Raw genomic sequence first — 23,636 nt, forward strand, 5'->3', positions numbered from 1 at the left:
CCGGGCACAGGCTCACGCGGCGCGCCCGCCAATTGGTGGGCGGAGAAAACACGTGGCGGAGTGCGCGATCGGCCCTCTGGGAATTGTAGTCTTCTTCTCGAGGCGCGGTGTGGAAGGGCGGGGCGACGTGCATTTGTGATGCTGATTGCGCGCCGGAGCGACTGCTTGCTAGTGGTGTCATGAGGAAGATGGCGGCGCCCAGGGTAAATGAGGGCTCTGGGAATTGGTGAGAAAAATTTCGAAACAGCCAGCGCGCGGCGTGGGTTCCCTCCGCTCAGTGTGTGGTGCGCTCAGGCTTCGCTCCGCACGTCCTCTGAGGCCCTTGGGCGTGATGTGGCGGAGCTGCCTTCAGCTGTGGGACTGGGGGCCCCGCCTCCTGAAATGGCCCCTGGGTGGCCCCATCTGCTCCGTGGTGCCGGGGCCAATCCCCCAGCTCCGAGCCCGGGCCTACGCCCCCCCAAAAGGTGAGGCCAGGGCGCGTCCTGTTTGGGCCAGAGTCCGAGCTAGGTTAGCGTGGGCTCAGGGCTCAGACTTTGCCACAGACCGGGGAAATGCAGACAGACGTGTAGGGACTGCGAGAGGGTACGCATCGCGTCACGCACAAGACGAACATTGACGTTTGGCTCGCGCCGCTTTTTCTCAAAGCTTGTAACGAAAGCAGATGTCATCCCTGTTTTCAGATGGGGACATTTGGGTTCTGGATCAGGACTTCACCAGGGTCACCGAGCCGACTATGTGAGAGGTTGTGCAGGGTAAAGGCCGGCTGTTTGACCGCTTTTTGTGTCACCAGCGCCCAGCCCAGGATCCGACACAGGAAGGGCCTGGAACCCAGGCCTGCAGTCCTCCCTCCTGGCCACTTCGTCTGCACCACATTTGCTGGCCTTCCCTTCGGGCGACCTACCGGAACCCCTGCCGTCCCTAGCTTTCTCTGGTAAATGGGAGTAGACACCAAGTGCCTCCTTCCTCCACCTATGATTGTGATAAAGCCTAGAAGAAGGTAGTATTGCTGCAGGGGCTAGGCTTTAGAGTAAGAGTCGGAGTGACTCCCTACGGTAAATGAACAGTAATAACATTCTGCTTCCAGGCTGTTGGTTTTCCTGTGCTGGGGCAGGAGGTGCAGAGGTCAAGAAAAGAGTGGTCCCCACCTTGGTGAGGGCAGGAGATTATAATATCCTGATTAAATAGAGGTTATAATACCCTGTTATAAGGGATGTGCAAAGAAACTGAGAACACAAAGAAGCACCTAAGTCCCATCTTGGGGGTGGGGGGTTCAGGGTCTAGAAGGGTTTTGGGTGAAAGGACATTTAAGCTGAGCCTTGATAGATGAGAAGGAGTTTGGTGAAGAGAGGGAAGAAGTGTTGGGTAGCTAGAACACGTCCAGAGGTGACAGTGAGCGTGGCTTGAGGGGCTAGGCCGTACACTGCCTGCTTTAGAAAATGCAGAACATGGGCAGTTTGACTTTGTGGCAGGAGTACAAATCTGGGTTCTAATGCTGGCTTTATGTCTGAGGTATTCGCTTATCTTGGGCAAGCCACTACTCCTTTGAGCCTCATTTTCCTCTGTGAGTTGAAGGACTAGACCACCTCTGAGGGGCCTTCCAGTTGTTAAGTTCCATAAATTTATACAAATGGGGAAGGGAGTTGGATGCAGCAGGGAGTTTTCAACTATCAGGACCCATATGAAAGGCTTGGAGGTGGGCCATGATGAGCCAGTAAAGAGGAAGAAGGAAGGGCATTCCAGGAAAGCACAGCATGAGCAAAGGAGACATGCTCAAGTGTTCATTCACCACCTTGGCAAAAGCAAAGGGTTGATTTAGGTTGTGGGCGCCTGCTTTCCATCATTGTGGCACTTGATCAATCCTTTCCTTTTCCTTTCTACTGCAGACTTGCTAGTTTAGGCTCCTGGCAGTACCTGGCAGATGGTAGGTGGTCAAACATGAAAGAAAATATGAATGAATGAGGTACAGTGGGAGGGAGACCCATAAATCAGGTCAGTGCATGCTCTACAAAGACCTTATCAGGGTGAGGTTCTGTGGGCCTTCTTGGTTAAGGCTTCAGTTGGTAAAGAGATTGAATTTGACCCTTTAAGAATGAACATACTATTGAAGGTTTTTGAAAGGAGAAGGGTGCTTTAGGTCTCTGTACTAGCTTGTCAGAGGTCTGTTGACTCTGGATGCAGAGGGGATGCTCTGGAGAGGCAGCAAACACCAAATGAAGTCAAGACTCACCATTTACAAGTTGTTAGTCACCTGGACAAGTCATGTAGCTTTTCAGAGCTCCTACCACCACAGAAGCATTACCTGCCCTGTCTTCCTGATAAGGGGGTTGTGTGGATTGAGGGATATTTTCTAGCCTGCTACCTGTTTTTGTAAATTTTGTAAATAAAATTTTATTGGAACGTAGCCATGCTCAATCATTTACATATTGTCTATGTCTGCTTTTGCTACAGCAGCAGAGTTGAGTAGTTACGTAGCAGAGTTGAGTAGTTTATTGTCTGGCTGTTATAGAAAAATGTTGCCAACCCCTGTTCTAGATGCAAGAGCAATTTGGAAAATGGAGAGTGTGTTTGGTATATAATTCACATACTGTACAATTCACCCATTTAAAGTGTACAATAGTTTTTAGTTTATTCATAGAGTTGTGCAAACATCACCACCACCACCACCACCCCTAGGCAACCACTAATTTACTTTCTGTCTCTGTGGATTTGCCTCTTCTGACATTTCATGTGAATTGGAATAATATGATATGTGGTGTTTTGTGTCTGGTTTCTTTCATTTAGCATGTTTCAAGGTTTCTCCATGTTGTAGTAGGTATCAGTACTTCATTCCTTTTTATTGCTGAATAACATTCCATTGTATGGATAGACCACATTTTATTTATCCACTTATCTGTTGATGGACATTTGGATTATTTTCATCTGTTAGCTATTGTGAATAGCGCTGCTGTGAACATTTGTGTACAAGTTTTTGTTTTTGTGCGGCCAGCTTTTAAAATTCAGCGCTTTTCACCTACTCGTTTCTTTGCGTCTACATAGTCTACAGATTGTCTCTTAAAAAGCACTGTGTATATGTGTTTGCCATAGATGTCCTGTAAAGGGAGTGATTCATACTCAAAATGGACCTTGGTCTGCATGCTCAGCCATTTCTCTCCTGTCTGGAGCCCGCTCCCATTGCCTTTGGCTAGCCCTGTCTTCACTGAGAGTGTGGAAGCTTCACAAGCTCCCCAGTGTCTCACAATTTGTCCTATGAGACTCTAGACCTTTGGGGGCCCAGGCGAATACCTCCCATCTTTCTGATGTTGGAGAGCATGGATCCTGTCACATGAATTTTCTAGACCATGTTTTGTTTTGCCTATATGAAATCCTTACTTGGCTTCCTTTGCCCTCCTGATGGGACCTAGAGCATCTCCCTCCCCAGCATTAGCTCTCATCTTCCTCTCTGGCCATCTCTAACCCTTCTCAGCTAGGTTGCTACAGTCTTGTCCTTCTGACGTCTTTGTACTTCTCTGGACTCTGAAGACCCTGGACCTTACTAAAGGCAGTTTCTTCTGTTGGAGATGATTTCTGTATACCACCCCCTCCAAAAATGAATCAGTCAATAAAGTTTGGCTAACTCCTCCCTCTTCTTCAGGTCTCTGATTAAATCTGACCTCTCAGGGATCTTCCTTGAGCCCAAGATGAGATGAGGCTTCCCTAGTATTGTGTTTATTGTTTCTTGTACTTTCACCATCGAAAAAATCTCTTTACTGTTTGGCTGGTTTAATGTCTGTCCTCCTCACTGGACGGTAAGTGCCTCGAGGGCAGGATGAGCTTTGCACAGTCATGTGCCCAGGAATTACCATACTTTCTGGCATGTGGTTAGTATTCACTGAAGTTCGTTAGTCCCTGGGTGGTGCACATGGTCAAGTGCTTGGCTGGTAACTGAAAGATTGGAGGTTTGAGTCCACCCAGAGGCACCTCAGAATAAAGGCCTGGCAATCTGCTTCTGAAAGATCAGCGATTGAAAGTCCTATGGAGCACAGTTCTACTCTGACACACATGGGGTGCCATGAGTGGGAACTGACTCGATGGCAACTGATTTGGTTTTTGGTTTGGAAGTTTGTTAACAGACTGAAAAGCACCCTTTCAGATGCCAAAGCTTCCTTCGGCCAAGTATCTGTGCAGAGCGGCCCACACCTGGGCCTGCCTCTGGTGTGTGGGGCTGGCACCCTGGGTTTCTTTTACCCTGCTGTGTCTATTTGTCTGCCTGGTTCTCTCCTGTTTGAAGTAGTCTTGGTTGCTCCTTTCCTGCCCCTCCATCCATCCCACTTCCCTCCAGTTTTTTTCTTATTCTTACGTAAATACATTAGTGGGCCTGGCCAGGACAGTGGAGCAAAGCAGAAAAAGGACTTCCCCATGGGAAACCCAGCTATCTTGTCAATGTGTGGAGTGCAGCTGGTGCTGTCTGCATCTGCCCAGTCATTCCTCAACCCCCAGGTCTCTTGGGGCCTTTCCCAGGCCTGCATCAGGGCAGTGTCCTGGCATGGCACTGCCGCTTTGTGCTGTCCTGGTACTTCCTGCCTATTTCAGAAGACCCTTCCCAGTGCCGAGTCAGGCTTTCACAGCACTTCCACCTTCCCACCTCTATACCTGGCCTGGCCGATGTAGGCAGCTGCCCAGCCCAGTCATCGAAGGCAGAATGGATGTAGTCTGGGTACCTCAGTCCAGACCAGAGACACAAAAGGAGGCCCCAGACCCCCGTGGACCTGCCATTTGGATAAGACAGACAGCATGGACAGAAGGGAAGTTTAAAAGCACAGCGTGGCATAAACCTCCTTTTTTGGATCAAGTGTGTGAGAACATCAGTGTTATGATTTCAGAGGAAGGCAGTGAATTAAGACATAATAACACATCCTTGTCTTGGTGGCCAGATCTGCCTACATTTTTAAATACCCATTTCAGAGATGTGGAAACTGAGGCCCAAAGAGGTTAAGTACATATATATTTAAAAATGTGGTTAGATTATATATATTATATATATATTCATAATATGTATTATGTATATATTATATATGTATTTTATAATATAATATATATTTTATGTAGCGTATATGTTACATTATATATATATATATATAGAGAGAGAGAGAGAGAGAGGTTTTTTTTGTTTTATTCTCTGTCATATCCCAAGTGCCTAGAGCAGTGCCTGACACATATAGGCACTCAAAACGTTATTTTTTGTGGAAAAATAGTTTAGGCTTAAGTTTAGTAAATGCAACCCTGGAAACGCAATTTTGGGCCCCTCTGTGTTTAGGTATGAGGTATAGCAAATGAGATTTGTGGGGTAAAAACAGGTGTGTGGCAAAACAGAAAAAGAATATGCTTGGATATTCAGATACCCTCTCTCCATTACCTCCCCCCACCCACACACACCAAGTTCCCCTGAATTTGAATTCGTTACTTAACTGAATAATCAGTTCAATTCTTTATTTGAATTAATGCAGTTTTAACTTGAACTTGGTTGATTTTAAAAAAGGTGTTAAAAGCGAACTGTTTAATGAGCCTCCTTTTCCTCCACATGCTGCATCATTCCCTCAATAAGTAACTTCAGTCAGGGACCCTGAGGCTCTTCGTACCCAGTGTATGAGTGGACAAATGAGTGAAAGCATGAAAGTTTTGTGTCTGTCATAGGGACTGAAGACCATGTTATGTTTTTTGGCTTCCAAAATGTGACCTATTTGTTCTTTATTAGTTGAGGGAATCTGCATGATTCCTTCTGAGATGCTGTTGGTTTTTAATCCCTCCTGGATAAAAGAGGGAGAATGTGTTTACATTTTCAAATAAGGTTTTATTCAAATTACTTTTAATAGGGAACACAGGACACAGATTTTCCCCTTCTTAAAGGAAATGTGTGGAGTTCCTGTTGAATATACAAGCAAGTTGGCTAATTGAGTTAATTAATTGGATAGAGGTAATAGAAAGTGCTCCTGGGACATATGCTTACTGCCTGCATACTACACATGTGCACACACATGCACAAGAATGCTGGCTTTTCACTTGTCCCTGCTTAGAAGTGGGCCTCTGGGATAGAGCTCTGGCTTTATCCCATCCACATTGTGCTCACCTTGGGCAGCACTGGTGTGGGGGAGTGGTGGAAGGTCAGGCCAAAGGTGGTAGGAAAATCTGTAGAGTGAGACAGTCTTTGCAGCTTGGCGATGCTGCATGATCAGACTTGTCCCTGGGACTTGGTGACTGCTGGCGGCATTACTGGCATGTCCTGCTCCTTTCTTGATCCCCAGAGAGTGAGTGTTCTCCTCCCCAGCTAGCCCCCACCTCCAGCCTCAGTCAGAGCCATTGATGATACTGTGTAGAGTAGGGCAGACCTTGAATGGTGATAGGAAAATCAAGACAATAAATCAACATCAGCAGTAATGATACAGCTGGGCTTGTCACTTCCTAAGCTGTCGCTACATTATGTTAAGCTGCCTTTTTGAAAAATCTTTCTTACAGAAAGGAAGCGGTTTTATCAGAATGTCAGCATCACCCAGGGTGAAGGTGAGTGTCTGAAAGTTTGGTTGCCCCCACCCGTGTGTGTGTGTGTGTCTGTGTGTGTGTGTGTGTGTGTGTGTGTGTGTGTGTGTGTGTGTGAGAGTGTGAGTGAACATTTTTCATCTCCAGCTCATTCTGTGGTGAGATTGTCCCTCCTGCTTTTGTCAGATATGTTTCTGTAAGCGCTTCAGTGAACAGACTCTGAGTTTCTTTGTACCAATTCACATGGCTAAATATAGGAATGGTCACTGAATTCCACTTCACAGTCCCTGAGAGGTTTACATTTGCTCTTTCAAGGTGGCTTTGAGATAAACCTGGACCACAGAAAGCTGAAAACACCCCAAGCCAAGCTCTTTACCGTCCCTAGTGAGGCTCTGGCCACCGCAGTAGCCATGGAATGGGACTCCCAGCAGGATACCATCAAGTTCTACACCATGCACCTGGTAATGAGCTCACAGTGCTGGCCTGTGCCCTAGTCCTCTCCCTGTCCCTCTGGCTTCCTCCAGGGCTTTGCAGAAATGTGGATGCCCCTCCAGATTCTGGCCAGACTCTCCATGAGGGACTCCAGCCCCCTGGCCACAGCAACCTCTCCCCCGCTGGCCTTGCCACGGTGCCATCTCCTCAGAGGGGCTCCAGTCCTCTTATTGTCTGTGATGGCAGCTGCAGTTGTGTGTTTTAGGTTCACATGTTTGTTGTCTGTCCCCACCACTGCACTGTGAGCAGCATGAGGGCTGGGGCCATATCTGTTCCATTCACCAGGTGTGCCCAGCCCTACCATGAAGGTTAGCTTGCCTTGCCTCATGGCCGAATGAAAGAACAAATGGAGCCGCAGGGTGGGAACAGCTCACTGTGAGCCAGCCTCTTCCACCCACACAGAATGGCTTGTGTGGGCACTGTGGCCACTGAGCTCTTTGGGTCCAGACTCTCTGGCTTCTAGACTCAGAACTTTGGGCAAGTACATGCCTCTCTCTCAGCCCGGTCCCTGTCCGCATCTGTGAGAGGGGAATGCTGGTGGTATGTGCTATATGGAGTGAGGTCAGGATTAAATGAGGTAATGCATGTGAAGTTCTGGCCAGGTGCAGGCACAGGTGAGCGTTCAGTAGCTGTGGGATCAACTCTTCTCGTCCTGGTCATCACTGCACTCCCTCTTGACATGCAGACCTGGGTTGGCTTCCTTGCAACCCTTCATGGCCTTTTGTGCTGCTCCCTGCTCCTTTGATGGTGAAATCAGGGTGACTGGGCCACAGCTAGTTGTTAGAGTTGTTAGAGTAGCCTAAGCAACCCATCGTCAGCAAGGCAGATCTGGAAAAACCATCCTGACCCTGGTTTGGAAGGTTTGTTTCCTTGCTTTCTGAGGCATTGGGGAGCCAGGTGGTAAAGCTTGCAGTCAGCAGGTTTGCATTCCAGTTCTGCTTATGTGTCTTCTTTGTGGTATCTAATGATGTACTTAACCTCTTTGGGCCTCAGTTTCCACATTTCTGAAATGGGTAGAACAACAGTACCTGCAACTCCAGAGGGCTGTGATGAGGATTACAAGAAGTACAGCAGAGCTGGGTAGTAAAGAGCATGAGACCTTGGGGCAGTCCATTCATTCTGAGGCTCAGCTTCAACTGCTAAGTGGAGGTAGAAGTTCCTGCCTAGGAGAGCTATCTTGAGGATCTTATGAGTGTCCAGCACAGAGCTTGTTGTGACAAGCTTTCAACCAATGTGCTGCTGTTGTGGTTGTGAGGACCCCTTGGGCCACCTCCCTGGTTGTGGCCATCTGCTTCTCTCCTTTTTGCTGTGTGTTGGCTGCAGGAGAGTAGTGCTTTGGCCTGAGCCCCATGGCTGATCACGGGGGATTCTGCCTTTTGATCCAGACCACCTTGTGCAACACATCTTTGGACAACCCAACCCAGCGAAACAAGGACCAGCTGATCCAGGCGGCTATGAAGTTTCTGGACACTGACACCATCTGGTAAAGGACATTGATGGAACTTCTGGGACCAAACTGGTCCCTGTGGGTCACCTTGCCTCATGTGCCAGGCTGTTACCAGTGGAAGGGCAGCAGACTGGTTTCCGTTGTGTCATGGGGTAGGGGGGCAATCCACTTGACATCAGCACCAAGCTCCCCTGCACATCTCTAGGACAGGGATGCCTCAGCTACAACTGTGTCAGAACATGGGGCATGACCCTCCTGCAGCCCCGCCTCTACCCCCTGGCCTGGGGGTACAAGCAGCACTTCAGACTCTAGGACCCAAGAGGCACCACCAACCCCAGTGGGGCTCTGACCCTGGACTTTGGCCCCCACACCCGTTCTCATGTAGGCATCCTTGTCATTCCTCAGCTTGGATACACAGAGCCGGTCAGATGTTGACATCAAGGAGCTGGCTTCCCCTGGTTCTGAATTTCCCCCGTGTTTATGTTCTCTGGCTAGTTGGTCAGTGATGCTGAAGGAAAGCTGAGGGAAGAACTATGTAGCGGAACGGCTATGTCTGCTGTCTGCTGGTCTGAGGTGCTAAGATCCTATGTGTCTCGTGGACAACATCCAAAATCAGTGCTGAGGGTTGAGGGGGAGTAAAGATGCCCCTGACCATGTGGCCACAGTGCCCATGTTGAGCTGCTAGTCAGAAAGCCAAGTGCATTTGGGTTAGGGGTCATTTGATTGACCACTCAACCTAACTCAGGGAAGGGGGTTCCTAGGAAACAATAGAGAGACTCTTGACAGGAGATGAAGAATGGTTGGGTTACCAGGGATGGGATCTGAAGTTGGGATGCTGAAGCCTCCCCTCTGCCCCCCACCCTTGGGGCGGCTTCACTGAGTCTGTCCCTTCTTCTATTCCTCTTCTCCTACATCTTATGCCCTCTCTTCTCCCCTCCACTTTCACAGGCCAGCAGCTCTCCACAGGGCCACCTGGGGCCCGTCCCATGAGGCCTTGCAGCTCAGCTCCCTCAACTGACTCTGTCTCCATTTCTCCTGGTCAAAACAAGTGTCAGGTCCCCTCAGGGCAGTCTTCCATGCAGCCTTGGCACCAATAGTCAGGGATGGGCTTGGGAGGAGCATGCTGCCTTTTGGGAGGGGAAAGTCAGGGCTGCCATGACTGAACTCCTGGCACAATATCCACGTTCAGCATCCAAGCATCAAGTGGATGTGGATCCAAGGGTGCAGTTAGGAGTGTGAATCTGCTCTAGAATGTCATCAACTGCCAGCTTTTACCTGTCCAATAATGAGGGCAGTGGTTCTCAAACTGGAGCCACAGATTACTGGGCCTCGTCCCAGAGTTTCTGATTTCATTCTGGCCAGTTCCCCAGTACTACTGCTGCTGCTGCTGCTGGTCCCACGACCACACTTTGAGAGCTGCTGCTTTAGGGGAAAGAGATGAGAGGCTGGCTTGTGGGGCTGGGGTGGTGGGGAAGAAGTGTTTGCTCTGGCTTTGGTTTCTCTTTGTCTGTGCTGAATGAAGGAGCTGTACTTTTTGTTACTTAAGGTGATTTTTACAATGAATTAGCTACAGGGTGGAGGAGCCAGAGACACTAGTGGAACTTCAGAAGAACGAGTGGGACCCCATTATCGAGTGGGCCGAGAAGAGGTAAGATGCGCCACTTGCAGAGGCACTGCCCCTCCTCACCCTATCCCCAGGCAAGCTCTTAACTGGTCACGAGGGCTGGACAGGGTGAGGGCCCAGGGCCACACTGGACAAACCCTGGCTGGTCAGCTTTCTGAGCTCAGGTGCCCTGGGATGAGGCATCTCTTAGACGTTCGGGGTAGGGTCACCTTGGGGAAAGTACTCTCAGGCATTCTCAGCCTGTTTCAATGTCGGGCACTAGGCACCTGCTCTTGGTGCGCACCATGCTGGATGTCCTTGGGCGGCAGCAGGGCCCCCGGGCTGCCCTCCCCCAGCGGATGAGAGCAGCAGTGTTGGTTTAGTCTCAGCTCTGCCACTTACTAGCTGTGTGACTTGGTCTCTGAGCTCAGTCTCTGTCTGTGAGGTGGAGCTAGTGAAACCTCCTCAGGGAATGGAGGCACGAGCACAGCAGTGCCTGTGAAGGGCTGGCACTTGCCTTGCTCATGTACATGCTCATGCGCTGGCAGTCATCATCTTTATATCACTACAATTATTACACCCCTCAGTGGGTCACAAAACAGTCTACACGGTATATGTGCACACGCAGGGGCCAGCCTAGGCAGCGCCGCGGGAAAACCACAGGCGGTGTCTCTCCTGGGGGCATGCAGGTCTAGGAGCTGATGAGTCCCAGTATTTGTCCTTAACGGGAAGACTCTTGTGAGTGCAAAATGGAACAGACTATTGATGGGGTGGCAAAAGAAATTCAGTTTGATTTCATTCCAAGGGAAATGTGGGAGGGCTGGCTTCATGGGATTATCTTGGCCACTGTATCTTGTGAGCTTATGTGGAATGTTTTCTGGTGTAACATTTTTCACAAAAGTGAGTCCCCCAATCTGTCTCCTTCATTTGCTACACGTTTACTGAGTACTCACAATGTGCCAGGCATCCTGGAGTTTTAAAGTGAAAGGCACAGCCAGTGCTCCAAGGGGCTTACAATAAAGAGATCAAGTGAGCTGTAACAGCTGCAATACCAGTTGCTGTCGACCCGATTCATGGCAACCTCATGTGTGTCAGGGTAGAACTGTGCTCCGTAGGGTTTCCAATGGCTGGTTTTTTGTAAGCAGATTGCCAGGCCTTTTTTCCGAGGAACCACTGGGTGGACTTGAACCTCCAAACTTTTGGTGAGCAGTTGAGTGTTAACTGTTTGCACCACCCAGGGAATCCTAACAGCTACAATATTGGATGAGAAATATGAAGACACAATGTCATTTTGAGATCTAATTAAATATAACAAAATTCAGATGCCTAGAAAGCTGTGCCATGGTATAAAATAGTCTGGTTTTTCTGGCGGTTGAGCTTTCCTGTCCTTAATAGTTTACAGAAAAACTTAGCCACTCGTATATTTGATTTGTACTATTAGAAATTTCAACAAGGATAGTTTTAAACCAGTGGGGACTCAGTGATAAATATGAAGAAATTACAAAAATTGTTTTTTTGCATTTTATTTTTCATGTGCTTTGTATAGTTATGATTATTCTTGAAGATTTATTGTCACTTGAAGCCAGTGCATGTCCTGTAGATGACAGGCCAAAAACAATGCCCTGTATGGTATAGGGGCCATAAATATTTGTTGAATAAAGAAAATGAATTACGTAGGACATATACAAATATTATTGCAAGGAAAGCAATCTTTAAAAAAATTTTTTATGGCCTCAAATGTGAAAAACTTTTAAAAAAGTTTAAAAAGCAGATGTCCACATGTTTGCTGGAATTCCAGGTACATAAGTTAAGAGTTTCCAGCAGCTGCACATGCACGCGCCCAGCTCGCACAACTCGCCAGCTGTGCAGGGCAGTTTCTTGGTCCTCTGGGTTTGCTCTTGGGGGACAGAAAATTAGGTCAGGAGGCCACTGGCTTGTGGCAGTGTCTCCCAGAACCCCCAAGACTGGCTCCTTGACTGGATATCCTGACAGGGTGCATACATGCTCAGCAGCTTATGTCTCTGTTTCTGGGCAAGAGCTGGGCTGCTCTTGGGCCACAGCAAGACACGGATAGGCTGAAATAAGCTTTTTCCTTTCAGATATGGCATGGAGATTGGCGCCTCCACCAGCATCATGGGGCCCAGCATCCCAGCCAAGACTTATGAGACGCTTGCCAGCCATCTGGCATCTTACAACATGTGGGCCCTCCAAGGTATTCCTGGAGCTTGCTGGGGCTGGGAGGGCAGGGGTGATAGGCATTTGTGTCTGTGACCTGTGCCCACCCCTCCTAAGGGAGCTCCCAAGATGACTCTGAGGATGGAGGCTGACTCTAACACCAACGGTTTTTCTCAGCCTGTGGTCCAGGCTCACGCCCTTCTAGCACAAAGCTGGGTTTCTCTTCTCTGGCACAAGTCTTGGGTCCATGTGTCATTGGCCAGGCTTGGGTCACATGCCCATCCCTGAACCAGTCACTGGGTCATGGGTGTGGAATGCTCTGATTGCCAGGTGCAGGCCATATGCCTGCCCCAGGTGAGAGCAGAGGACTGCTCTCAAGGAAGCACAGAGTGCTCTTCAGAAGAAAAGGGGGTGGGTACAGAGCAGGCCAACACAACAGCTGCTTCCAGTGACCATTCTCCTCCATTTAGCGCCTCTTTACCACTCACTCCCTGAGGTGCAGGGACACACAGTTGGGCGGGGGGAGCATTGGAGCAGCTGCCCTATTTGAGTGGGGGCATCCTGGGTCCTGACTTGGCTTCTGTCCTGCAGGGATTGAGTTTGTGGTGGCCCAGCTCAAGTCCTTGGTGCTGACCTTGGGCCTGATGGACCTGCGCCTGACGGTGGAACAGGCTGTGCTGCTGTCCCGCCTGGAGGAGGAGTACCAGGTGAGGTAACCACAGCCTTGGGGCCGCCCTCAGTTCTCTGCCCACCAGGGGGAGAGGAGACCATTGATAGATTGCGATAACACCCCTTCCTAATACGCACTGACTGGGGGGCGGACAGCCTATCTGAGTTTTTTGCATGTAAACTTGGCCTTTATTACTTTTATGGATGTACTGAAACCAAAACTAAGGGCCAGTAGAAGTACTGCCAAGTAACAGAGATAATCAGGTCATGGCAGTAAGTTTGACCCTGTGCCTCAGCCCTGAGATCATACTTTACCCTCGGGCCTCATCTCTTCAAAACAGCTGTAGGTGCTGCTGCTGTTACCCCCATTTTACAGGAGGAAACTGAGGCACAGGGCTGCATGGCTGGGAAATATTCAAGCTGGGTTTGGAGCCAGGTCTGGGAGCCTCTGGGGCCAAGGATCCCCTCCCCCAGAGACTCATGGACCGATATGAATTGTCTGGGCCCAGTCTACATGCACAGTGCTGTCACTGCTGAAAGCCTCATGTGTGCTCTTCCAAGTGGACTACCCTGCTTCAGGCCCAGAGTCTCCCCAGCAGTTAGCCTGGGTGGCTGAGGCGGGCAGAGGGAGCTGCTGTCTGCACACCAGTTCTGATTTAGTGGGCTTAGATTCCATCAGGTTTTGCCACACTATCATTTGCATGTTTTTACTCTGACAATACAAGTTTTTGCAGTTATAAGGTGAATTGCTGTTAGGAGTTGGTTCTCAGTATGATGAAAACCTCTTTGTAATGGCAATATTTCCTAAGTCCATGTAGTCATCTGCTGATACAGGAAATGCTGGGGGAATATCTTTCTGTACAACAAAAGAAGCTAGCTCTTCTCTTGATGTCAGGAAGGATTGAACAGGGTGGGTTATGATTTTGTGGTGTTTACGGAATTGGTTGGGAACCAGGAGCCTTGGTTTCTGGTCTAGACTTTGCATTTGGCCATGGGGCCCTGAGCCAGGCCTTTGTCTTCTGAACTTCTATTTTGACCCTCCACAAAATGGGGGTAGCCTGGATTGTGTAGTGACAGCGCTCTGGAAGTGTAACATGTTCTTCAGATAATATAGCGCAGTTTTCCAGACCGAGACTGGGCGGCCTAGAAATGCAGAGAATTGTGGGACACGTCAGATTTGGGGTGACTGAACAAAATGAGGTGGCAAGACAAGGCCTTCTGGGCCCCTAGCAAGGGAGGAGCTGGCAGGTTGGTCTGGGATCGGCCTTCCTCCCTCTGGGTCTCTGAGCCTTGCCCATGTTTGAGCAGAGGCCCGTTCAGTCCTGGGCCCTTCTCAGAGTCAGACATGCAGCCCCCCACGGGGCCTCAGTGATTGTCCATTCCTTCTATCCCATGGGCTGGGCACCTTGGAGGAGAGAGTGCTTGGGCCTAGCCTGCACCCTCCCAGATCACCATTGCCTTTGAGTATGGACGGCTGCCAGCCAACTGTCCTCTCCCCCCAACCCCGCACATCTTGTGTGTGCTGGCTTGGAGCCTGTGCTCCCTCAGCTTGGCCTCCTGCAGCTTTGGCCTGACAGGAGCTGGGCACTGGGTGCCATCTCAGCCAGCGTGTCTGGCTCTCCCCTCAGGTCCAGAAGTGGGGCAACATCGAGTGGGCCCACGACTATGAGCTGCAGGAGCTGCAGGCCCGTGCAGCCGCTGGCACCCTCTTCGTGCACCTCTGCTCCGAGAGCACCACTGTCAAGCACAAGCTCCTTCGGGAGTGAGACCTGCAGCTGGGCCGTGGGCAGTGGAGCCCTGAGGGTCTCCAGCCAGCATGGCACCCGGCCAGCCGCCAGTGACGGACAGCAGGTTGTAGATGACTTCCTCTTATTTTATTAAATATGTCTCCACTCTGGAAATATGCCCTATTTTAATTTGTGCCTCCACTTTCTGCACTCCTGTGATGTCTGCATTTCACCAGGGTTAAGCTGACCTTCCATGGACCCGTTTTGATACCTGCTGCCCTGGGTTGGGAACTTACATTGGGGAGAAAACCATGTCAGCGACAGGTATTCCTGTTTCCTGGTTTATAGTCAAGTGATCTTTTCAAAGTGAGTCCTTCCAAGCCAGTTGTGTCTGTTTGCTCCTGCTGATCTCGAAAAAAATTTACAGCAGAAAATGAAAAATATAAGTTGTGTCTGGGTTTAATTAAAAGACAGGAAGAGGGCAACCTCCTGTGATGTGTAGGCTTCCCTCCTCAAGTCCCAAACACATGGTCACCTCCACGTCCTGTACCCAAGCCCCCTGCCCCACGGTCATCTCTATATACTCCATGCCCAGGTTCCCCATACACAGTCACTGTCATGTCCTACATGCTTGGGTCCCCCACATGGTCACTGTCATGTCCTCCACATCTGGGTCCCCCCCCACAGTCACCATAATGTTGCCCATACCCAGGTCCTCCTACACGGTCACCTCTATGTCCTCCAGTGCTGATGTGCCCCCCACCATGGTCAACATTATGTTGTCCATGCCTGAGTCACCCCACATGGCCACTATCACATCCTCCAGGCCCCAGGCCCCCCACATGGTCACCTCCACGTCTTCCATGCCTGGGTCCCCCAACACAGTCACCTCCACATGTTCCAGTCCTGAGTCTTCCAACAAGGTCACCATCACATCCTCTATTCCTGGGTCCTCCCTCCACGGTCACTGTCACGTCCTTCAGGCCCCAGTCCCCCCACACAGTGACCTCCATGTCCTCTACACTTGGGCCCCACTACAGTCACGTCTGTGTCCTCCACACCCAGATCCTCCACCAGCGTCACCATCACGTCTTTCACACCTGGGTCCCTATAGGGTCATTGTCACGCCCAGGTTGCTCCTGTGGGCACCTCTGTGTCCTCCATAGTGACCCCCACATCCTCCATGGTGTATCTACCACCAGGGTCACCGTCACACCCTCCAGGCTTGTGTCCCTCCTATGGTCACCCCCACGTGCTCTACACCCAGGTCCTCCCGCACAGTCATTATGACGTCTTCCATGCCCATATGCTCCCACATGGTCACCATCACATCCTCCAAGCGCCAGTTTCGTAACACAGTCACCACCATATCCTCCGCAGCTGGCTTCTCTACATGGTCACCTCCAAGTCCTCCACAACTGGATCCTTCACCAGGGTCCCTGTCATGTCCTTCAGGCCCAGGTTCCCCCTATAGTCATCTCCACATGCTCCAAGCCCAGGTCCCCCCACATGGTCATCATGACATCTTCCATGCCCATGTCTCCCCACAGACATCATCACGTCCCACATGCCCAGGTCTTCCCACACAATCAACATCACATCCCCCTTGCCAGGTCCCCTCCCACAGACACCAAGATGTTCTCCACACCTGGGTTCCCCACATGGTCACCTCCACGTCCTCCATGCCTGGATCCTTGACAAGGGTCACCGTCACATTCTCCAGGCCCAGGTCTTCCTTGTGGTCACCTCCATGTGCTTCACTCCCGGGTCCCCCCTACACGGTCACCATGACATCTTCCATGCCCAGGTCCCTCAATATGTTCACAGTGACCACACCCGGGTCCCCCCCACATGGTCACCTCCACGTCCTCAGTGCCTAGGTCTCCCTACACAGTCACCTTCACATCCTCCACACCTGGGTACCCCCACACAGTCACTGTCTTGTGCACACTCAGTACCCCCACATAGTTACTATCATGCACTTCACACCTGGGTCCCCCTAACATTGTCATGTCCATGCCCTCCACTCCTAAGTCCCCCCACATGGTCACCTCCACGTCCATGCCTGAATCCTCCATCAGGGTCAAAATTATATTCTCCAGGCCCAGTTCCCCCCAAGGTCACTGTCATGTCCTTTACACTCGGGTCCCCCCAGATGGCACCATTAGTCCTCCATGCCCGGATTCCCCATCAGGGTCCTCCAGGTATGTGTGTCCCCCTCCCACAGTCATAGTCATGCCTTCCATGCTTGGGTCCCCCATACGGTCACCTCCACTTCTCGCCCAGGACCCCCAACGTGGTCACCTCAACATCCTTCACGGCTGAGTCCCCCCACACAGTCACTGAGTCCCCCCACATGGTCACCTCCATGTCTTCCATGCCCAGATCCCCCCAAATGATCAAGTCCATGCCTTCCATGCTTAGGTTTCCCCCAAGGTCACTGTCATGAAACTCCATGATTGGTTCCCCCCACATGGTCAATGTCACACCCTTCATGCCTGGGTTTCTCCACACAGTCCCATCATGTCCTCCATACCCGGGTGCCCCTGACATGGTCACCTCCGCATCCTCCATGCCCAGGTCCCCCTACATGGTCACCTTCATGTCTTCCACACCTGGGTCCCCCCACATGGTCGTCATCATGCCCTCCATGCCTAGGTCTCTCCATATGGTCCCTGTCATGGCCCAGCTTCCCCACATGGTCATCTTTGTACCCTCTGTGCCCAGGTCCCCCCCACATGGTCCCCTCCATTGCCTCTATGCCTGGGTCTTCAAAATGGTCACTGTCCTAGTCATCTAGTGCTACTCCAACAGAAATACCACAGGTGGATGGTTTTAATGAAGAGAAGTTATTTCCTCACAGTTAAAAGTAGGCTCAAGTCCAAATTCAGGGCGTCAGCTCCAGGGGAAGGCTTTTTCTGTCGGCCTTCTTCTCTTCGGTGTTCCCCTGGACTAGGAGCTTCTCTGCACAGGGACCCCGGTCCAAAGGATGTGCTTTGCTCCTGGCACTGCTTTCTTGATGGTATGAGGTCCCCCTGTCTCTCTGCTCCTTCTCTCTTTTATATATCAATAGATTGCCTCAGGACACAAACCAAGCTTGTAGACTGAGTCCTGCCTCACTAACACAACTGCCACCCATTGTCCCTCATTAACATCATAGAGGCAGGATTTACAACATATAGGAAAATCACACAATACCAGGAATCATGGCCCAGCCAAACTGATACACACATTTTTGGGGGGACATAATTCAATCTATGGCAGTCACCATCTCATCCTCTCTTCTTAGGTCTCCTCCCATGGTCACTGTCACATTCTCCATGCTTGGGTCCCCCCTACAAGTCACCTCCATGTCCTCAATTCCTGGATCCACCACATGGTCACCTCCATGTCTTCCCCACCCAGGTCACCCCCACATGGTCATCTGCATGGTCCTAGGCAGCTACAGGCTCCTTCTTGAGGATAAGAAGTGGTAAAAGCCCTGAACTGAGGCAGCACAGGCCTCCTGTGCCTCATGTCCTCAGACCTGAGGACTGAAGGGGGTCACATACTCATGCCTTCCCTGCACTGTCCCCTGACTCTGCATTAGCACCTGAGGTAGGTGCTGGCACACCCCCCGAGACTGAGGCCTCAGAGGGGACATGTCGGAGTGGGACTTGAACCCAGTCTGGGTGATGCCCACACCTCACCTGTGGCTGACCCTCCTGTGGGGCTCAGTTCCCTGCCTCCCAGCCTCCCAGATGGCCCAGCCCACAGCAGTGGCGCAGCTTGGCCTCTCTTGCTCCTCAACTCCTTGGCACAAGAGGATGGGAGGGCTCTGCAGCCCTCGCTGTCTGGTGGGGCCCCATAGCTCAGTCCAGCCACTGTTCCCTTGGGGTAACATGCAGCCACCTGGCCACCTGTGAGGCTCTGCTGCTCCTCTGGGCCTTTTCCCCTTCTTGTACATGGACATAAATTCTAGTTTCTTTTAAAGAATGGAGAAAAGGTCACATAAGTCCTTTATTTCTACATTTGGAAATCATTTCAGGGTGGGGAAGGATGGTGCTAGTAGTAGCGGCTGAGGAGTTCCAGCCACTCCCTCTGCGAAGGTGGTCAGCACACCCTCCTCCTTCTGGGGTCTGAGGGCTAACATGCCTAATCGAGAATATCACCAAACTCCAGGTTGTCCAGCTCATTCTGCATGTGGTCAATGTACTGATTGATCTCCTTCACGCGCTTGCGGTTCCTCATAATTTCATCTGTGTGAATCTAGGAGTGAGACCAAACAATGTCCCTAATTCAAATACTAACTTAACATCTACTGAGTCCAGTGTGAGGGAGGGGAGAATGCTTCTTTGAAATTTATAGAGTTTAAGTTCCTCATTTACTCCCCCCCTGCCGCAATGTGTTGATTATATATTTGAGCTACCTCCCATCAATTTGTAGCTTGCACTGTGGTGGCTTGCATGTTGCTGTGATGCTGGGAGCTATGCCACTGGTGTTTCAAATACCAGCAGGGTCACCCATGGTGGACAGGTTTCAGTGGAGCTTCCAGATTAAGACAGACTAGGAAGAAAAGCCTGGTGATCTACTTCCGAAAATCAGCCTATGAAACACTATGGATCGAAACAGAACATCGTCCAATATAGTGCTGGAAGATGATCCTCCTAGGGTTGTAAGGCAACAATGGACTCAGGCATGTCAGTGACCATGAGGATGTGGAACTGGGCAACATTTTGTTCTTTTGTACACGAGGTCACCATGTTTCTGAGCTAATTCGACGGCAGCTCAAACAACAACAAATATCTTCGAGGTAGGAGTTAGAAAACGAAGCATATGGGATTTAACGTCTCTACCCGTTGCCATCAAGTCGATTCTGACTCATAACAACCCTATAGGATAGAGTAGAACTGCCCCATGGGGTTTCCAAGGAGCAGGTGGTGGACTCAAACTGCTGACATTTTGGTTAGCAGCCATAGCTTCTGACCATTGTGCCCCCGGGGCTCCTTAATATCTCTGACTGGGCAAAATTAGGTCTTCAGTGTGAAGTGCTACAATCCATAATTTTTATTTCTTTCTTAATTTTTTATTGAAAATAGTGTATACTGCCTAGGGAGAACTTGCACCTTCTCTCTGGCTGGCCACTACGGAAACTGGCCAAGCCAGCTAGAGGAGGTTCACTATACCCACCTTGTCCACCAAGTGCGTGCACCAGGAGTTGACTCTTGTGATCAGCTCATCCTCCCGGTTGTCAATCTTCAGGAGATGGATGTCATGTGATGCCCCGACAGCGTTGACAATTGTGTCTTTGTCGACAAAAAGCTGGTAAGAATGACCAAAGAGATGGTGTCGTTCCACCCTGAGCACAATGTCTGTGCCAAATTGAAAAGGGAGCCCAAGTCCCCCCGGTTGGTGTAGGCAGTGCCCACCTTGCAGACTTTCCTGTAGGTTGCCCTCAGGTCCCAATGCCTCCCAGACACAAGCAGTTCCAGAGCAGTTATGGGGAAGGGCAAACCAGGCTGCTGACTTGGAACCCCGGTTGCGAGCCAAGTTTTCTCCTGGAGAAGGCAGGTGGCAGCTCTGGGTGGTCCACAGCCAGGAAAGCTCCTCTCCTTTGGTTGCTCCCAAGTCTGACCTGCCTAAAAGTTTTGCTGGCTGGTGGGGACTGGGAGGCTGGTCGAGGGGCTCGAGGCTGCTCCCTGAGGACAGAGGGTCCCGCAAGCTGACAGGTACTCAGACCATGACTGTCTATCCACTGCCCCCATGTTAACAAAGTCAAATCTCTGATTTCATTTGGTGTTTCCTCCTCTCTTCTCTTGTTCCTGACCTTGTTTTCTGTCCAGAACAAATGATAGGCCCGGCAGGTTCTAGGTGTTCAAACTATGGCTGTTGTGTGCATAGGACAGTTGAATATCGAATGCGGTTATCTCCCAGAGCTAGGGAGGGCTCCTTAAGCATTTAGCAAGAAGTTACTTCCACTTTGAAGGGAAGGTACTTTGTGATGCCAAGGATGGCAAAGGACCTAAAAGTTTTCTATATTGCAGAGAGGACTGCAAGTACACTTTGTGTTTTGTTTTTTCATACAGTAGCAGTTAACATAATGGTCTCCAGAATATGTTCTGTAGAATCAAGATGTTAACTATTTCTGCAAAAAATAAATGTACTCTTTGGTCAGATATGTTTGTGAAATCCTGCACACCTGTGGTAGGCTGAAAAAATGGTCCCCCAAAGATATATTCACTTTCTAATCCCCAGAACCTATGAGTATTACTTTATATCGCAAAAGAGTGAATATTATTTTATGTGGCAAAAGATGTGACTAAGTTAAGGATCTTGAAAATAGGAGCCCGTCCTATATTTTCCTGGTGGGACCTGGACACAGTCTCTCTCTCACACATACACAGAGGAGGAGGCCATGTGACTACAGGGGCAGAGATGGAGTGATGTGGCCACAAGCCAAGGAACGCCTGGAGCCACCAGAAGCTGGAATAAGCAAGGAAGGATTTTCCCCTAGAGCCTCTGGAAGGAGCAGGGCCCTGCTAACATCTTAATTTTGGACTTCTGGCCTCCAGGACTGTGAGACAATAAATCTCTGTTGTTTTAAACCACCAAGTTTGTGGTACTTTGTTATAGCAGCCACAGCATACAAAGGATTTTGAAGGTTCTAGAAAGTCCTGCAGAAAACAAACTTTGTTTCTCTCAGTTTTCCAACTTATTTGGCACAGACTCCTTTTCAGAGTAATACCATTAACATCTTGTGGAGTGCTGGTTTTCCATGGAATTCCAAGTGGGAAAAACCAAATCAGCTGATGTGGGGCATGGAGTGTCTGGGGAACCAATTAGCAGAGTCACACGGGAGCAGTGACAAGGAGGTAATAGGTTCTTCCTAGGTGCAGAGATGGCCCCAGGCAAGGCTCTGGGAGGGTTCAAGACCTGTAAAACCTGCCTTCCCTTCCCGAGTAGCAGGACGGGAACACAGGGTGGTTGTCCGGTGAAGGTCTCGGCTGTGTTTTAGAAAAAGCCACCAATCACCTCAACCCCTTGTAAAAGATCCCCCTTCTTCATTTTAAAAAGTGGGTTACAGCTGATATCATAAGCCAAGCAGAGAAATCTTTCCCCCAACTTTTGCATACATAGAAAACAAGCTTTGTAAGCAGTGGAAAGCGACAGAGACTGAAGTCTACATACAAAGGTAGAAGGTTACATAGAGTCTGTTATGAAAAACCATGATGTTGTAAAATACAAATTAAAGGGCTCTGGAAACCCTGGTGGTGTAGTGGTTAAGAGCTATGACCGCTAAAAGGTTAGCAGTTCAAATCCACCAGGCGCTCCTTGGAAACCCTACGGGACAGTTCTACTCTGTCCTATACGGTTGCTATAAGTCAGAGTTGACTCGATGGCAATGGGTTTGGTTTTGCTTTGGATTTGGTTTAAAAAAGTGATGATAAAAACTGCAAAGCTGGTTCTAGCCTTCAGGTGGCCCAGAGTGCTGGCTGCTAGTTTTCCCGTTGGAATGGTTTTTGTGGGTAGGGGGCTGTGAGTCCCCTTCTTTGTTCTGCAGGGGCGAAGCCCCGGGGAATGTGGGTCACTGGTGATGGCCCACCTACCTAAGTGGCCTGCCGTTCTGCGGTACTTGCTGGCCTTCCACAGTAGCAGCCCTGGCCATGGGAAAGAGCACATTTCTTTCTAAGCAACTTCTTGCAGGGAGCTTTTGAGAAGGGCATAGCTAGTGCCTACCCCAGGACCCCTGTGATGCTGGTGGTCTGAGTACTTGCTGCCCTGTGCCCACGTGGGATCCCATTATCCTGTCACCTGCTCAGAACACCTGATGGCACCATGGTCCCCTCTGCTGCAGAGATGCCTCTGCCCCCAGCTTGGCTGACAGGGTAGGGACTAGAGTCGCCAGTCTCCTGTGCTGAGGGAGCCACCTAGGTCCCACCTGATCCTCATCATGGGCCCCCTACACGGACCACTGCCTGGGCCCCAGCCGGACCTTGTCACTGCCCCTGTACATGGACCGCCACCTGGAGCAGCTCTCGAGGCCTTGCAAGTCCCTCCATGGCCTGGGCTCGGGCATGACCCGGCCTCACAACTGGACACTGACCCGGATGTTCAGAGCCCTTGGGAAGGTGTCTGGCCTCCCTGCCACCTCTGCCACTTGGTGGAGACTTGTGGCTGGTTCTGTGCCTCTGCCTGATGGCAGCCACACTGGCCTCTGTATAGGGCCCTCTCACACCGCCAGGCTGGGGCTCTCCCTGGGCTGGGCATTCTGCTCTTTCCTCTAACACCTGGAAGGGTTTGAAGATACAGAGTTGGGACAGGCTTGGCATTAGCTGGTAATAGTTGTTCAGCTGAATGAGAGGAGATGTGAAGAGATAACCGATGTCACAGAGTGCGTTTTTGATCGTGATATGCTCATTTTGATGATTAGGTAAGAAGAGAAGCCGGAGTTTTCACCATAGGCCCTATCCCCCATCTGAACATACCCAGTCTTGCTACAGACTCAGTGGACATTTGTCAAAAGCTCTGAGTCAAACTGTCTGGGTTCAGTTCACACAACTCCACAGCTTGTGTCCTTGGACAGGTTACTGTATTACTCTGTGCCTCAGTTTTCCTCATCTGTAAAAGGGAGCCATCATGGTACCTATGACTTCCCCCAGTTAGGACAAACTTTCTCCCCTGAGAAGACATGCCCCGTTTTGTTGCTTACATATAAGGGGACCTAAGCAACAGTGTAAGGTATGGGGATGTCTCTTGCTGCAACTGTGGAAGTTCCCCAAAGGGCAGAGGTGTACCGCAGCCCACAAAGGGAGGTTCTCCAGTGTGCTTGGCTGCCCGAGGCCTCAAGCGCAACACTCCCCACAGCGAGCTTATCCCAGTCTTGCAGGCGGGCCCCAAAGCAGCTCCTTGTGTCGGTGGCAGAGCTGTACTATCCATGATGCTAGCCTGTGGTCTGCAGGCGGGGACCCCAGCCAGCTCTGTGGTGAGGCTGGCTCTGGCATCTCTCACTCGAATTTGAATCCAGACTCTGATT

At 50.4% G+C, this 23,636-nt stretch overlaps 2 protein-coding genes across 4 annotated transcripts in view; one reads left to right on the forward strand and one right to left on the reverse strand.

Annotated features, from left to right (window-relative positions):
* The first annotated feature begins 166 nt into the window (after positions 1 to 166).
* ATPAF2 (ATP synthase mitochondrial F1 complex assembly factor 2) lies at positions 167 to 14,886 on the forward strand. Of its 3 annotated transcripts, none has more exons than XM_023735549.1 (8): positions 167 to 226; positions 6,490 to 6,534; positions 6,826 to 6,971; positions 8,388 to 8,485; positions 10,017 to 10,097; positions 12,152 to 12,264; positions 12,819 to 12,934; positions 14,525 to 14,886. In XM_023735549.1, the coding sequence occupies exons 1-8, from the start codon at positions 208 to 210 to the stop codon at positions 14,660 to 14,662; spliced, it is 756 nt and encodes a 251-aa protein (XP_023591317.1). In that variant the 5' UTR covers positions 167 to 207; the 3' UTR covers positions 14,663 to 14,886. The 3 variants fall into 3 exon arrangements, with proteins under 3 accessions (XP_023591317.1, XP_004381064.1, XP_023591316.1); XM_004381007.2 differs by lacking the exon at positions 167 to 226 and adding an exon at positions 250 to 464; XM_023735548.1 differs by lacking the exon at positions 167 to 226 and adding an exon at positions 250 to 464 and having other exon boundaries at positions 10,023 to 10,097.
* A 3,850-nt stretch (positions 14,887 to 18,736) lies between these two features.
* Positions 18,737 to 23,636, reverse strand: part of DRC3 (dynein regulatory complex subunit 3) — a 58,617-nt gene continuing 53,717 nt past the window's right edge. The window contains exons 11-12 of the mRNA XM_023735514.1: positions 19,793 to 19,924; positions 18,737 to 18,871 (exon numbers count right to left, since the gene is read on the reverse strand). Coding sequence (XP_023591282.1) covers positions 18,758 to 18,871; positions 19,793 to 19,924 — 246 coding nt within the window. The 3' untranslated portion in view covers positions 18,737 to 18,757. The remainder of the gene's footprint in view (positions 18,872 to 19,792; positions 19,925 to 23,636) is intronic.

The sequence above is a fragment of the Trichechus manatus genome, unplaced genomic scaffold, assembly GCF_000243295.1.
Source record: "Trichechus manatus latirostris isolate Lorelei unplaced genomic scaffold, TriManLat1.0 scaffold00080, whole genome shotgun sequence".
NCBI lineage: Eukaryota > Metazoa > Chordata > Mammalia > Sirenia > Trichechidae > Trichechus > Trichechus manatus.

Excerpts from the sequence above, each read along its gene's own strand:
- ATPAF2 (XM_004381007.2), top strand. The coding sequence starts at position 332 with ATGTGGCGGAGCTGCCTTCAGCTGTGGGACTGGGGGCCCCGCCTCCTG. Across the intron at positions 8,486-10,016 it reads CTGGACACTGACACCATCTG|CTACAGGGTGGAGGAGCCAG; the intron begins GTAAAGGACATT and ends ACAATGAATTAG. Across the intron at positions 10,098-12,151 it reads ATCGAGTGGGCCGAGAAGAG|ATATGGCATGGAGATTGGCG; the intron begins GTAAGATGCGCC and ends TTTTCCTTTCAG.